General features: G+C 47.3%; 1 protein-coding gene across 1 annotated transcript in view; it reads right to left on the reverse strand.

Annotated features, from left to right (window-relative positions):
- The window catches only part of LOC132395186 (trichohyalin-like), a 252206-nt gene that overhangs the window by 132969 nt on the left and 102712 nt on the right, over positions 1 to 16525 (reverse strand). Inside the window, 5 exon segments of the mRNA XM_059971479.1 lie at positions 50 to 107; positions 6007 to 6191; positions 9747 to 9804; positions 10784 to 10965; positions 14683 to 14866. Coding sequence (XP_059827462.1) covers positions 50 to 107; positions 6007 to 6191; positions 9747 to 9804; positions 10784 to 10965; positions 14683 to 14866 — 667 coding nt within the window.

Consider the following 16525-nt stretch of genomic DNA (forward strand, 5'->3'; position numbering starts at 1 on the left):
CACGGGATCAGCTCACCCATCTCCCCCCACCGTGAACATCCGATATTACCTGCTGAACAACAGCATCAGCTTTTGCATGCTCCGTGTCCGGCGATAGATTACTCTCCCTGGAATGAGAACAGAAGAGAGACGAAGGATAAAAGCGGACTTGATAAAGGGGAACAACTTGATGAGAGGTATAGATCACGTGGACGCCAGAGACATGACCCCAGGAAGGCACGAACTAATATCAGGGGCAAGATTCAAAGACATTTGCAGGAAAGTATAGAGGTGATGTCAGAGGTATTTTTGTTATACAGGGAGGAGTGGGTGTGTGGAACGTCGTTTGTTTTTACACAGGGAGTGATGGGTGTGTGGAACGGGGTTTGTTTTTACACAGAGAGTGGTGGGTGTGTGGAACGGGGTTTGTTTTTACACAGGGAGTGGTGGGTGTGTGGAACGGGGTTTGTTTTTACACAGGGAGTTGTGGTTGTGTGGAACGGGGTTTGTTTTTACACAGGGAGTGATGGGTGTGTGGAACGGGGTTTGTTTTTACACAGAGAGTGGAGGGTGTGTGGAACGGGGTTTGTTTTTACACAGGGAGTGGTGGGTGTGTGGAACGGGGTTTGTTTTTACACAGAGAGTGGTGGGTGTGTGGAACGGGGTTTGTTTTTACACAGAGAGTGGTGGGTGTGTGGAACGGGGTTTGTTTTTACACAGAGAGTGGTGGGTGTGTGGAACGGGGTTTGTTTTTACACAGGGAGTTGTGGTTGTGTGGAACGGGGTTTGTTTTTACACAGGGAGTGGTGGGTGTGTGGAACGGGGTTTGTTTTTACACAGGGAGTGATGGGTGTGTGGAACGGGGCTTGTTTTTACACAGGGAGTGGTGGGTGTGTGGAACGGGGTTTGTTTTTACACAGAGAGTGGTGGGTGTGTGGAACGGGGTTTGTTTTTACAGAGAGAGTGGAGGGTGTGTGGAACGGGGTTTGTTTTTACACAGGGAGTTGTGGTTGTGTGGAACGGGGTTTGTTTTTACACAGGGAGTGATGGGTGTGTGGAACGGGGTTCGTTTTTACACAGAGAGTGGTGGTTGTGTGGAACGGCGTTTGTTTTTACTCAGAGAGTGGTGGGTGTGTGGAACGGGGTTTGTTTTTACACAGGGAGTGGTGGGTGTGTGGAACGGGGTTTGTTTTTACACAGGGAGTGGTGGGTGTGTGGAACGGGGTTTGTTTTTACATAGAGAGTGGAGGGTGTGTGGAACGGGGTTTGTTTTTACACAGGGAGTTGTGGTTGTGTGGAACGGGGTTTGATTTTACACAGGGAGTGATGGGTGTGTGGAACGGGGTTGGTTTTTACACAGGGAGTGGTGGGTGTGTGGAACGGGGTTGGTTTTTACACAGAGAGTGGTGGGTGTGTGGAATGAGGTTTGTTTTTACACAGGGAGTGGTGGTTGTGTGGAACGGGGTTTGTTTTTACACAGAGAGTGGTGGGTGTGTGGAACGGGGTTTGTTTTTACACAGGGAGTGGTGGGTGTGTGGAACGGGGTTTGTTTTTACACAGGGAGTGGTGGGTGTGTGGAACGGGGTTTGTTTTTACACAGGGAGTGGTGGGTGTGTGGAACGGGGTTGGTTTTTACACAGGGAGTGGTGAATGTGTGGAACGGGGTTTGTTTTTACACAGAGAGTGATGCGTGTGTGGAACGGGGTTTGTTTTTACACAGGGAGTGGTGGGTGTGTGGAACGGGGTTTGTTTTTACACAGTGAGTGGTGGTTGTGTGGAACGGGGTTCCTTTTTACACAGAGAGTGATGGGTGTGTGGAATGAGGTTTGTTTTTACACAGAGAGTGGTGGGTGTGTGGAACGGGGTTTGTTTTTACACAGGGAGTGGTGGTTGTGTGGAACGGGGTTTGTTTTTACACAGGGAGTGGTGAGTGTGTGGAACGGGGTTTGTTTTTACACAGAGAGTGGTGGGTGTGTGGAACGGGGTTGGTTTTTACACAGGGAGTGGTGAGTGTGTGGAACGGGGTTTGTTTTTACACAGAGTGGTGGGTGTGTGGAACGGGGTTTGATTTTACACAGAGAGTGGTGGGTGTGTGGAACGGGGTTCATTTTTACACAGAGAGTGATGGGTGTGTGGAATGAGGTTTGTTTTTACACAGAGAGTGGTGGGTGTGTGGAACGGGGTTTGTTTTTACACAGGGAGTGGTGGTTGTGTGGAGCGGGGTTTGTTTTTACACAGAGAGTGGTGGGTGTGTGGAACGGGGTTTGTTTTTACACAGGGAGTGGTGGGTGTGTGGAACGGGGTTTGTTTTTACACAGGGAGTGGTGGTTGTGTGGAACGGGGTTTGTTTTTACACAGAGAGTGGTGGGTGTGTGGAACGGGGTTTGTTTTTACACAGAGAGTGGTGGGTGTATGGAATGAGGTTTGTTTTTACACAGGGAGTGGTGGGTGTGTGGAACGGGGTTCGTTTTTACACAGAGAGTGGTGGTTGTGTGGAACGGCGTTTGTTTTTACTCAGAGAGTGGTGGGTGTGTGGAACGGGGTTTGTTTTTACACAGGGAGTGGTGGGTGTGTGGAACGGGGTTTGTTTTTACACAGGGAGTGGTGGGTGTGTGGAACGGGGTTTGTTTTTACATAGAGAGTGGAGGGTGTGTGGAACGGGGTTTGTTTTTACACAGGGAGTTGTGGTTGTGTGGAACGGGGTTTGATTTTACACAGGGAGTGATGGGTGTGTGGAACGGGGTTGGTTTTTACACAGGGAGTGGTGGGTGTGTGGAACGGGGTTGGTTTTTACACAGAGAGTGGTGGGTGTGTGGAATGAGGTTTGTTTTTACACAGGGAGTGGTGGTTGTGTGGAACGGGGTTTGTTTTTACACAGAGAGTGGTGGGTGTGTGGAACGGGGTTTGTTTTTACACAGGGAGTGGTGGGTGTGTGGAACGGGGTTTGTTTTTACACAGGGAGTGGTGGGTGTGTGGAACGGGGTTTGTTTTTACACAGGGAGTGGTGGGTGTGTGGAACGGGGTTGGTTTTTACACAGGGAGTGGTGAATGTGTGGAACGGGGTTTGTTTTTACACAGAGAGTGGTGGGTGTGTGGAACGGGGTTGGTTTTTACACAGGGAGTGGTGAGTGTGTGGAACGGGGTTTGTTTTTACACAGAGAGTGATGGGTGTGTGGAACGGGGTTTGTTTTTACACAGAGAGTGGAGGGTGTGTGGAATGAGGTTTGTTTTTTACACAGGGAGTGGTGGTTGTTTGGAACGGGGTTTGTTTTTACACAGAGAGTTGTGGGTGTGTGGAACGGGGTTTGTTTTTACACAGAGAGTGATGGGTGTGTGGAACGGGGATTGTTTTTACACAAGGAGTGGTGGGTGTGTGGAACGGGGTTTGTTTTTACACAGAGAGTTGTGGGTGTGTGGAACGGGGTTTGTTTTTACACAGAGAGTGATGGGTGTGTGGAACGGGGTTTGTTTTTACACAGAGAGTTGTGGGTGTGTGGAACGGGGTTTGTTTTTACACAGAGAGTGATGGGTGTGTGGAACGGGGTTTGTTTTTACACAAGGAGTGGTGGGTGTGTGGAACGGGGTTTGTTTTTACACAGAGAGTGGAGGGTGTGTGGAATGAGGTTTTTTTTTACACAGAGAGTGGAGGGTGTGTGGAAACGGGGTTTGTTTTTACACAGAGAGTGGTGGGTGTGTGGAACGGGGTTTGTTTTTACACAGGGAGTGGTGGGTGTGTGGAACGGGGTTTGTTTTTACACAGGGAGTGGTGGGTGTGTGGAACGGGGTTTGTTTTTACATAGAGAGTGGAGGGTGTGTGGAACGGGGTTTGTTTTTACACAGGGAGTTGTGGTTGTGTGGAACGGGGTTTGATTTTACACAGGGAGTGATGGGTGTGTGGAACGGGGTTGGTTTTTACACAGGGAGTGGTGGGTGTGTGGAACGGGGTTGGTTTTTACACAGAGAGTGGTGGGTGTGTGGAATGAGGTTTGTTTTTACACAGGGAGTGGTGGTTGTGTGGAACGGGGTTTGTTTTTACACAGAGAGTGGTGGGTGTGTGGAACGGGGTTTGTTTTTACACAGGGAGTGGTGGGTGTGTGGAACGGGGTTTGTTTTTACACAGGGAGTGGTGGGTGTGTGGAACGGGGTTTGTTTTTACACAGGGAGTGGTGGGTGTGTGGAACGGGGTTGGTTTTTACACAGGGAGTGGTGAGTGTGTGGAACGGGGTTTGTTTTTACACAGAGAGTGGTGGGTGTGTGGAACGGGGTTGGTTTTTACACAGGGAGTGGTGAGTGTGTGGAACGGGGTTTGTTTTTACACAGAGAGTGATGGGTGTGTGGAACGGGGTTTGTTTTTACACAGAGAGTGGAGGGTGTGTGGAATGAGGTTTGTTTTTTACACAGGGAGTGGTGGTTGTTTGGAATGGGGTTTGTTTTTACACAGAGAGTTGTGGGTGTGTGGAACGGGGTTTGTTTTTACACAGAGAGTGATGGGTGTGTGGAACGGGGTTTGTTTTTACACAAGGAGTGGTGGGTGTGTGGAACGGTGTTTGTTTTTACACAGAGAGTTGTGGGTGTGTGGAACGGGGTTTGTTTTTACACAGAGAGTGATGGGTGTGTGGAACGGGGTTTGTTTTTACACAGAGAGTTGTGGGTGTGTGGAACGGGGTTTGTTTTTACACAGAGAGTGATGGGTGTGTGGAACGGGGTTTGTTTTTACACAAGGAGTGGTGGGTGTGTGGAACGGGGTTTGTTTTTACACAGAGAGTGGAGGGTGTGTGGAATGAGGTTTTTTTTTACACAGAGAGTGGAGGGTGTGTGGAACGGGGTTTGTTTTTACACAGAGAGTGGTGGGTGTGTGGAACGGGGTTTGTTTTTACACAGGGAGTGGTGGGTGTGTGGAACGGGGTTTGTTTTTACACAGGGAGTGGTGGTTGTGTGGAACGGGGTTTGTTTTTACACAGGGAGTGGTGGGTGTGTGGAACGGGGTTTGTTTTTACACAGAGAGTGGTGGTTGTGTGGAACGGGGTTCATTTTTACTCAGAAAGTGGTGGGTGTGTGGAAGGAGGTTTGTTTTTACACAGGGAGTGGTGGTTGTTTGGAACGGGGTTTGTGTTTACACAGGGAGTGATGGGTGTGTGGAATGAGGTTTTTTTTTACACAGGGAGTGGTGGTTGTTTGGAACGGGGTTTGTGTTTACACAGGGAGTGATGGGTGTGTGGAATGAGGTTTTTTTTTACACAGGGAGTGGTGGGTGTGTGGAACGGGGTTTGTTTTTACACAGGGAGTGGTGGTTGTGTGGAACGGGGTTTGTTTTTACACAGAGAGTGGTGGGTGTGTGGAACGGGGTTTGTTTTTACACAGGGAGTGATGGGTGTGTGGAACGGGGTTTGTTTTTACACAGAGAGTGGTGGGTGTGTGGAACGGGGTTTGTTTTTACACAGGGAGTGGAGGGTGTGTGGAACGGGGTTTGTTTTTACACAGGGAGTGGTGGGTGTGTGGAACGATGTTTGTTTTTACACAGAGAGTGGTGGGTGTGTGGAACGGTGTATGTGTGTGTGTGTGTGTGTCTGTCTGTCTGTGTGTGCCTGCGCATTGACTGTGTGTGTGTGTGTGTGTGTGTGTGCCTGTGTATAGATTGTGTGTGTGTGTGTGTGTGAGTGTCTCTCTGTGTCTGTGTATAGTGCGTGTATGTGTGTGTGTGTGTGTGTGTGTCTCTGTATAGAGTGTGTGTCAGTGTGTGTGTGTACAGTCTGTGGATCTTACACAGTGGGGGCACACACTGTTCCGTGGCTCTCTGCACAGTGTTCAGCCTGTATGCAACACAGCAGGTACCATGGTGACTGTGCTCAGTGTGTGGTGTGTATGGACTATGTACAGCAGATGAGGGGTGTGTACAGGGTATTTAACAGTGTTAAGTCTGTATACACACTGTGCTATATGCGTGTGCCATGTACAGCAGTGTGTATACACTGTGTGATGGTGTGTACAGTGTATCTGCACACTGAGGAGTTTGCGGGGGTCCCTCACCTCTCTTTCTCCTCCCGGTGAGCTGCCTCCTCCTGGAGGGTGACCAGCCGATCCTTGGCCTCCTGGAGCTCCCGTTGGATCCCCTCCAGCCGCGTCTCCATCTCCTGATTGGTCACTTTGAGCCGCTGGTTCTCGGTGCTGGTCTCCTCCTGTTGACCGCGCAGGGACTCGATCTCTGCCTGGAGCTGGGGGTGTGGGGGAGGGCGAATGTGTGGTCACAGAGGGGATGGTCACTATTTTGCATAGAATGTGAGACATGTATCACTTAGTGTGGGGCCATTTGGCCCTTCGCTGCCATACTAGTGACTTAGGACCCCATCGATAACTCACATTCTGCAGCTCTCGGTTTCTGCTCACTTACAATTCCCACTGGTGTTCCACTGAACTGTGCCTTTGGTCTCAGCATCCCCTGCCTTACTGGCCATGAGGCCCAGCCACACACTACACTCACCCTAACCCTAACCCTAACCCTCCTTCAGCTGCCCCCTCACCCAGCCACTCAGTGAGCTCGGTGTTCTGGAGTTATAAACTTCCACCTTGGGAAACGAGCCCTTTGTGTTCCCGTGGTCAAGCTCTCTCACTGTCCTACACACCTCAATTAAACCTCATCCACGTGTGTCAGCCCAGCCGGGCATTCTCTCCCCTACAGCCCAGCATTAAGGGCAAAATTGTGGAAAGCCTCAGCAGATGAGAAAAGAGAGAGAAAAACCATTCCCCCTCAGATCGACGACTTCCACTAGAACAGACCTGAAACATCTCCCTCCGCAGGCGCTGAATGACCTGCCAAGCGTTTTCAGCATTTCAGAGTTCAAAGTCAAAAGTATGCAGACAGACTTGAGATTCATTTTCTTGCAGGCAGCCATGAATCAAGGAAACATAATAGAATCCATGAAAACTCCCCCTCAACGAAGACTGAAATGAGTGAAAGAAGAACAAATCGTGCATCCCATTAGATTGCAAACAAATAATAGAGAGACAATAGGCCAGAGGTTCCCCGAAAAAGGGTCACGGTGGTGGGGCCAGGTCAGCACTGAGACAAGTGAAACCCGTGCAACAATTGCTGCCGAACGTGGAGGTGGTGGGACGCAGGACCCCCGTAACACCTGACCGATGGTCGTAACAAGAAGAGAGTGAGATGAGCCAACCCCAGGCAGGCGGGGTGGGCGGAACTTGGTTGACAGGAAGAAGTAAGCAGAACACTGTTTCGACCTCCACCCCTCCACCCTCGGCCTCGATGCCTTAACTTTTTCATTCTGACTCGGCACTTACAGTAAATCAGTTCATTTTCCACTCCTGGCCTCGATGGTTTTATCTGCCCTGCAGTCCACTCCAGCAATGGCTGTGCCTGAATTTTGGAAAGTTCAGTTTGCCAGATCCTTCAGGAGAACACAAAAACGTCAGGTCGCTCGGAGAGTTCAAAAGCACATCTCCGAAAGGGAAATGGCGGTCTGTGGATTGCAGTGATCATAGTCCAGAAGGACTATATTTAGCACAGTACTTCGTAGTTTAATGAGCTGCCAACAAAATATTGCCATATATCGATCGCCATCATCATCTTGCAAGTCTCTGCTGATTTCCTGGTGCATCTTCAGCATCATTGCAGCCTCAGTACGCCCTTCGTTCATCTGCTTCTCACCCTCTCTGTGCCATCCGTCCTTCCTGTAGAGAGCTGTCTGATGTACACACAGTTCCTAGCTACTGTGTTGTACAGTTCCGACACGACCACTCTGTTCACATTCATCTTGCTTCAACCAAAGTGACAAGTGTTGAACAGATCCAACACAACCACTTCGTTCACACACACACCTTGCTTCAGATAATAGCGACAACTGTCACAGTGATCTGACAGGACCAGGGGTGAGTGCTGTGGGCACAGTACCAGAGAATAGGGTGCAGTTCCCTGCTCTGTCTGTAAGGAAGTTGTTCTCGTGCGTGTCAGGATTTCCACTGGTTGCTCCGGTTCCTTCCCACAGTCTAGACACTTGCAGGTTTACATTAGTGATTTTCCAACGGCAACACTTGCAGATGGCCCAGCACAATCCTTGGTCACCAGCTGCCTTTCACAGTATGTTTCGATGTATGACAAATAAAACTAAGCTTTATCTTTATTTTGACCTGACCCACTACCTCAGGAACCTACAGACCGCAGATGCAAGTTTCCGTGGTCCTCGTCCTCTCTACATTCCAGTATCCCACCGAGTATCCTGTATTCCTGCATGTTGTTTACCCTCCCCGAATCTCACACATCTCTGCGTTTAGTCCCCGTTGTCCCCTCTATGTCAACCCCTGTGAATCCACTCAAAACTTCCAGCAGACAAATGCATTATTCAGAATCAGAATCAGGGTTAATATCACTGACATATGTCATGAAATTTGTTGTTTTGCAGCTGCAGAACATTATAATGCATAATTATAAAAAATCAATAAATTGCAATAATAAGTATATATTAAGTTAAATAAATTAAATAAATAAATTTAGTTAAGTTAAATAAACAGTGCAATAAGAGAGCAAAATTTAAAACAAATAGGAGGTAGTGTTCATGGGTTCATTGTCCATTCTGAGATCTGATATCAGAGGGGAAAGGTTGTTCCTGAGACATTGACCGTCTTCAGGCTCCTGTACCTCGTCCCTGATGGTGTTGTTTCAGAAGAAGACATGTCCTGGGTATGAGGCTCCTTGTTGCCACCGTTTTGAGGCATCTCCAATTGAAGATGTCCCAGACTCCTGGGAGACAAACGCCCACGATGGAACAGGCTGAGTTTCTGCAGCTTTTCCCGATCCTGTGCACTGGCCCGTACATACCAGACAGTGATGCACCCAGTTACAATGGTACATTCCTAGAAATTTTCAAAACTTTGTTGACAATCCAAGTCTCCTCAAATCTCTAATGAAATATAATGGCTGTTGTGCCTTCTTTTTAATTGCATAGATAGGTTGGGCCCAAAAAGATGAGATTAACATCTGGGAACTTGAAACAGCACACCCATTCCACTTCTGATCCCTTTATGAGGACTTCCTGACACTCTCAACTGGCTGATCTGTCTCACTTGTCACCATCTGAGATTCTGCCAACAATAGTTGCGTCGTCATCAGATTTATAGATGGCATTTGAGCTGTGCTTAGCCACACAGTCGTGATTGTAGAGAGAGTAGAACCGTGGGCTAAGAACACTCCCTTGAGGTGCGCCAGTGTTGATTATAAGTGGGGAGGAGATGTTATTTTGGATCCGCACAGTCTGTGGTCGTCCAGTGAGGAAGCCAAGGACCCAGTGGCAGAGGGAGGTACAGAGGCCCAGGTTTTACTGCTTGTTGATTGGTATTGAGAGGATGCTGGTGTTGGTGGTTTGGCGGCAGCTGCTCACTCCTCCGTTTTCCTACAATTGTCCGGACATTTCATCACAACCTGAAATCAGTCTCCAAGTCACCAATGTACTGGCCAGGAAGTAGACAGGGGCTCATCAGAGCCCACTGAACACTCCTCACCCACTCCCCTCCAGATGCTGACTGTCCCAATAATGCTGAACTATTGTATTGTACTGCTGACACAAACTTCCATCCATCTCCACCTTCCTATGTCCTTCTAAGTCCCTCATCAATCTGATCTGTGGGACTTTGTCAAATATACTCAGAAAAAATTAAATCCCATCAATGACCATTTCAAGGCCTCTGATCTCCTTAAAGACCGATTTATCCTGCTTCCCCAGAACTTTGCGCAGTACTGTGGCTTGCACCAAGCTTACCTGCTGGAAAGCTTCATCAGAACATGGCCCCACACCATCTGCAGGATGACTGGACTCTCTGTAATCAGACAGAGAGGGTCAGAAACAGTGAGGTGGGCCTCAAACGGATACATTTTACTGTCTGTGTTTAGAGTGTGTAGAACATGATTCTCTTATGAGATAGTTGCATCAATGAGCAGCGGTACAGGTGTGCAGGTATGTAAAGAGGTGACTTTATATTGTGCAGGATAGGACAAGAAGGCAAACCAGAAGGCAGAGAACAATGTTAATGGCAGGGTTCCTCGCAGTGTGGAGGAACAAAAGGAGCTTGGGCTCCTTGTCCAAAGGTTCCTCAAAGCTGCTGCACGTGGGGTGTTGTGTTGGCCTTCATTTGTTGTGGGATTGAGTTCAAGAGCTGTGAGGTAATCTTGCAGCTCTACAAAAGCCTGGTTGGGCCATGCTCGGAGTACTGTGTTCATTTCTGGTTGCCACGTTATAGGAAGCACATGGAAGCTTTAGAGAGTTTTTCTGAGGAGATTTACTAAGATGCTGCCTGGATAGAGAGCATGTCTTATGAGAATAGGCTGAGGGACCTAGGGCCTTTCATTCTGGAGTGAAGGATTATGAGAGGTGTGCAAAATAATAAGAGACCCAGATCAAGTGGACAGCCAGTGGTCTTTTTGCCAGGGTAGACATGGTTAATTCCATAGGGGGAATATTTTTCTGTTTGGCAGAAGTATAGGGGGATGTCAAAGGTAATTTTTTTACACAGTGCATTCGTGGAACATGCTGCCAGCGGCAGAGGGCAACACGTTAGTGAGACTTAAGAGACTCTTGGACTGAAACATGGATGATGGAAAAATGGAGGTCTATGTGGGAGGGAAGGATTGGATTTACAATGGAGAGGGTTAAAGGGCTGGCACAACTTTATGGGCTGAAAGGCCTTTACTGTAGTATACTGCTTGTTCATCTATGTCATGTGGGAAGACAGAACTTAGTGTGTGTGTGTGTGTGTAGAGGACACTCGTATGGAGCACGGTGGGTGTGGGCTCCCTCACCCTTCCTTCTCCCGGTTAGCTGCCTCCTCCTGGAAGGTGACCAGCCGATCCTGGGCCTCCTGGAGCTCCCGTTGGATCCCCTCCAGCCGCATCTCCATCTCCTGATTGGTCACTTTGAGCCGCTGGTTCTCGGTGCTGGTCTCCTCCTGTTGACCGCGCAGGGACTGGATCTCCACCTGGAGCTGGAGGGGGAGGGAACACAGAGCTCGATGTAACACAGGCTTCAATCTATGAATAACAATGACCCCTTGGAGGATAATTTCATATTCAAGTTCAAAGTTCACAGTTCAAGATAAATACATTATCAAAGTCCATACGTGTTACCATATACAACCCTGAGATTCATTTTCTTGTAGGCATTCACAGTAAATACAAAAAACACAATCAAATCAATAAAACACCACAGCAACAGGATGGACAAACAACCAATGTGCAAAAGGTAACAGATTGTGCAAATGGAAAATTAAAATAATAACAATAATAAATACCACTTTCTGCCTTTATTTTTTGTGGGAGAGGAGTGCTGTGGCGAAGAATGTCTCTGCAGGGATGCTGGTCAGATCTAACTCACTCGGGAGTGAATACGGGGATCACTGAAAGAGGTTGTCAGAACTCTAACATTAGTCTCATACCGGAGGGCATGTGTTTAAGGTGAGAGAGGGTTAAGTGCAATGAGATGAGTGGGGCTCGGTTTCTTTCACACAGAGATGGGTGGATGCTGTAGAAGTGTATATGATAGAGGCATTCAAGGGGTTCTTTGATAGCCAAATGGACATTGTGTAGGCAGAAAGAATCACTTGGACGTTTGACTACCTATTATGAAGGGGGTGGCATGGTAGTATAAAGATATTAGCATGCCAGCGACCCAGGTTCAACTCCTGCCACTGGCTACACTTTTGTGCGAATTTCCTCTGATGGCGTGGGGTTCCTCTGGGTTCTCTGGTTCCCCCCCCCACATTGCAAAGATCACGGGTTGTGGTTAGTAAGATGTGAGCGTGCTGTATTGGTGCTGGAAGTGTAGTGACATCATCAGACCGTGTTGGTCATTGACGCAAATGGAAGATCTCACCTTATGTTTTGATGAACGTTTAAAAAACAGGTATATGCATTTCTGTAATAAAAGCTGATGGAAGTGTTGCCAGACTGGCTTCCTAGCAGAGATCATTAGGCCATAAAGCAGGAACAGATTTAGGCCATTCGACCCATCAAGTCTGTACCACCATTCCATCATGGCTGATTAATTAGCCCTCTTAATCCCATTCTCCTGTCGTCTCCCCTTAACCTTTCACATCTTGACTGACCCAGTACCCTATCAAACTTTGGTTTAGGTATACCTGAAGACTAGGCTGCACTTTGCAGGACAATATCCTGCAAACTCTCCACATATTCTCCCTTGACTCTATGACAATGTTCTGCAAACTCTCCACATATTCTCCCTTGACTCTATGACAATATCCTGCAAACTCTCCACATATTCTCCCTTGACTCTATGACAATGTTCTGCAAACTCTCCACATATACTCCCTTGACTCTATGACAATGTTCTGCAAACTCTCCACATATTCTCCCTTGACTCTATGACAATGTTCTGCAAACTCTCCACATATTCTCCCTTGACTCTATGACAATGTTCTGCAAACTCTCCACATATTCTCCCTTGACTCTATGACAATGTTCTGCAAACTCTCCACATATTCTCCCTTGACTCTATGACAATGTTCTGCAAACTCTCCACATATTCTCCCTTGACTCTATGACAATGTTCTGCAAACTCTCCACATATTCTCCCTTGACTCTATGACAATGTTCTGCAAACTCTCCACATATTCTCCCTTGATTCTATGACAATGTTCTGCAAACTCTCCACATATTCTCCCTTGACTCTATGACAATGTTCTGCAAACTCTCCACATATTCTCCCTTGACTCTATGACAATGTTCTGCAAACTCTCCACATATTCTCCCTTGACTCTATGACAATGTTCTGCAAACTCTCCACATATTCTCCCTTGACTCTATGACAATGTTCTGCAAACTCTCCACATATTCTCCCTTGACTCTATGACAATGTTCTGCAAACTCTCCACATATTCTCCCTTGACTCTATGACAGTTCTGCAAACTCTCCACATATTCTCCCTTGACTCTATGACAATGTTCTGCAAACTCTCCACATATTCTCCCTTGACTCTATGACAATGTTCTGCAAACTCTCCACATATTCTCCCTTGACTCTATGACAATGTTCTGCAAACTCTCCACATATTCTCCCTTGACTCTATGACAATGTTCTGCAAACTCTCCACATATTCTCCCTTGACTCTATGACAATGTTCTGCAAACTCTCCACATATTCTCCCTTGACTCTATGACAATGTTCTGCAAACTCTCCACATATTCTCCCTTGACTCTATGACAGTTCTGCAAACTCTCCACATATTCTCCCTTGACTCTATGACAATGTTCTGCAAACTCTCCACATATTCTCCCTTGACTCTATGACAATGTTCTGCAAACTCTCCACATATTCTCCCTTGACTCTATGACAATGTTCTGCAAACTCTCCACATATTCTCCCTTGACTCTATGACAATGTTCTGCAAACTCTCCACATATTCTCCCTTGACTCTATGACAATGTTCTGCAAACTCTCCACATATTCTCCCTTGACTCTATGACAATGTTCTGCAAACTCTCCACATATTCTCCCTTGACTCTATGACAGTTCTGCAAACTCTCCACATATTCTCCCTTGACTCTATGACAATGTTCTGCAAACTCTCCACATATTCTCCCTTGACTCTATGACAATGTTCTGCAAACTCTCCACATATTCTCCCTTGACTCTATGACAATGTTCTGCAAACTCTCCACATATTCTCCCTTGACTCTATGACAATGTTCTGCAAACTCTCCACATATTCTCCCTTGACTCTATGACAATGTTCTGCAAACTCTCCACATATTCTCCCTTGACTCTATGACAATGTTCTGCAAACTCTCCACATATTCTCCCTTGACTCTATGACAGTTCTGCAAACTCTCCACATATTCTCCCTTGACTCTATGACAATGTTCTGCAAACTCTCCACATATTCTCCCTTGACTCTATGACAATGTTCTGCAAACTCTCCACATATTCTCCCTTGACTCTATGACAATGTTCTGCAAACTCTCCACATATTCTCCCTTGACTCTATGACAATGTTCTGCAAACTCTCCACATATTCTCCCTTGACTCTATGACAATGTTCTGCAAACTCTCCCCGCACTGCACATCCTCATCCATCTTTCATCACATAACATTCTATTCCTGTAAATGCCTGCAAGAAAGGCAATATATGGTAACATATAAGACATGAGTGTAGAATTAGACTATTTGGCCCACTCCCTTATGGCTGACATATTATCCCTCTCAACCCCCATTCTCCTGCCTTCTCCCCATAACCTTTCATACCCTGACTAATCAAGAAACTACCAACCTCTGCTTTAAACATACTCAGTGATTTGTCTCCACAGCCATCTGTGACAACAAGTCCCACAGATTCGCTAGTTAAAGAAACTCTGTTGTAACTGGACATGCGTCTGGTGCAAGACTCCCCCACTACAGGAAGCATCTTCACCATGTCCTCTCTGTCTAGGCCTGTCAATATTCAATACATTTCAGTGAGATCCCCCCTCATTCTTCTAAGCTCCAGTGAGTACAGGCCCAGTGTGATCAAATGTTCCTTCTACATTAACCCTTTCATTTCCAGAATCATTCATGTGAACCTCCTCTGGGCCCACCTTCAATGCCAGGTCATCCTTTCTTAGATAAGGGCCCCAAAACTGCTCACAGTATTCCTAGCGCAGACCGACCAATGTCTTATAATGTCTTAGAAGCTGGCTAGCGATCCCTACCTCTGCGATAACATCCGCTTCACCATCTCTCCATGGAGGACCAGCCACCTCCACAAAGACAGCTTCAGCAGCCGTCACACTGTTGCCCCGCTCGGCAGTCTCCAGGCCCTGCTGCGGCAGGGGCTCCTCCTCGATGGAGATGATGCGACTTTCATGGGCCAGGACTTCCCGACAGGGCTGAAGGCTGACAAGAGGTTGCACAGATCAAAAACAACAGTCTAAGGGCAGCAAACGTCTCTATCACAGGGGCTGAGCAGCACACACAGAGAGCTGGAGGAGCTCAGCAGGTCAGGCAGCATCTGTGGAGGGGGATAAGCGGTCGATGTTTCAGACTGAGGCCATCAGGACTGGTGAAGGCTCTTGGCTCTAAATATCTACTGTCTATTCTCCTCCATAGGGCCTCTGGATTTCCAGCAACTGCAGAACCTCGTGTGTTTATTAGTTCAGTGGGACAGACCCTGATGAAGAGCCTACAGTCCTGACAAAGGTTCTCAGCCCAAAATGTTGACGATTCATTCCCCTCTACAGACACTGACTGGCCCGTTGAGTTCCTCCAGTATGTTGTGTGTGTTCTCTGGATTTCCAGCATCTGCAGAATCTCTTGTGTTGATGATACCAGGGCTTGAGGTGTTAAATAAAGAGGGGCAGGAGCATAGACACAGATGGTGTGTTAAAAGGCTAACCGGGTGAGCTGATCGTCATGCTTGGAATGTTGGGAAGATGTAGCAGGGTGGATAAAGTTGATTTTCTCTTGGAGGAGTAGGTGGAGCGCCAGACACCCAGGTTCGATCCTGATGTTGGACGCTGTCTGTGCAGAGTTTGCGTTCTCACTGTTCCCCTCCTGGGGTTTCACCCAGGCGCTCCAGTTTCCTGCCACGCCCCAAAGATGGGCAGCTTAGCTTGTTAACTAGCCTCATGTGCAGGTCAGAATTAGAATCTGTGGGGAATGGACAGAGTGTGGGAGAGAATAAAATAGAATTAACATAGGATGAGGGTCAATTTTAATTTTTTTGGGGGATGTTTTCTGGTGCATGATTCATAGGGACGATTTTGGGGACCAAGAGGGAAGTCAGGGGATCAGGTTAGGATTTGGGGACAGGGATGAGGGTGGAATTAGAGGACTGGTCTGCGTGTAGGCCCTTGCTCAGCATTCGAAGGCCAGTGATGAGAGGTCAGATTGGCTGACTACTGAGGACTTTTAGTGTCCTGTCATTGGTGAGACCAGAGTTTGAGGCCTAGTTTTCGGGGTCCCGTCATTGTCAAGTCTGGAGTTCAAGGCCTGGAATTTAGGCCCTCATACATTGTAATTGGCCAGTCCTGGGTGAATACTGAAGATCAGAATCCAAATCAGGTTTATTATCACCGGAATGTGACGTGAAATTTGTTAACTTAGCAGCAGCAGTTCAATGTAATACATAATCTAGCAGAGAGTGAAAAAAATAAAATAAAACATAATAATAAATGAACAAGTAAATCAATTATGTATATTGAATAGATTTTTAAAAATGTGCAAAAACCAATGAATATATATTAAAAAAGTGAGGTAGTGTTCAAGAGTTCAATGTCCATTTAGGAAACTGATGTTAGGGGGGAAGAAGCTGTTCCTGAATCGCTGAGTGTGTGCCTTCAGGCTTCTGTATCTCCTACCTGATGGTAATAGTGAGAAAAGGGCATGCCCTGGGTGCTGGAGATCCTTAATAAAGGACTCTGCCTTTCTGAGACACCACTCCTTAAAGATGTCCTGGGTATTTTGTAGGCTAGTGCCCAAGATGGAGCTAACTAGATTTACAACCCTCTGTAGCTTCTTTCGGTCCTGTGCTGTAGCCCCTCCATACCAGACAGT

Source organism: Hypanus sabinus, chromosome 6 (genome assembly GCF_030144855.1).
Source record: "Hypanus sabinus isolate sHypSab1 chromosome 6, sHypSab1.hap1, whole genome shotgun sequence".
Classification (NCBI taxonomy): domain Eukaryota; kingdom Metazoa; phylum Chordata; class Chondrichthyes; order Myliobatiformes; family Dasyatidae; genus Hypanus; species Hypanus sabinus.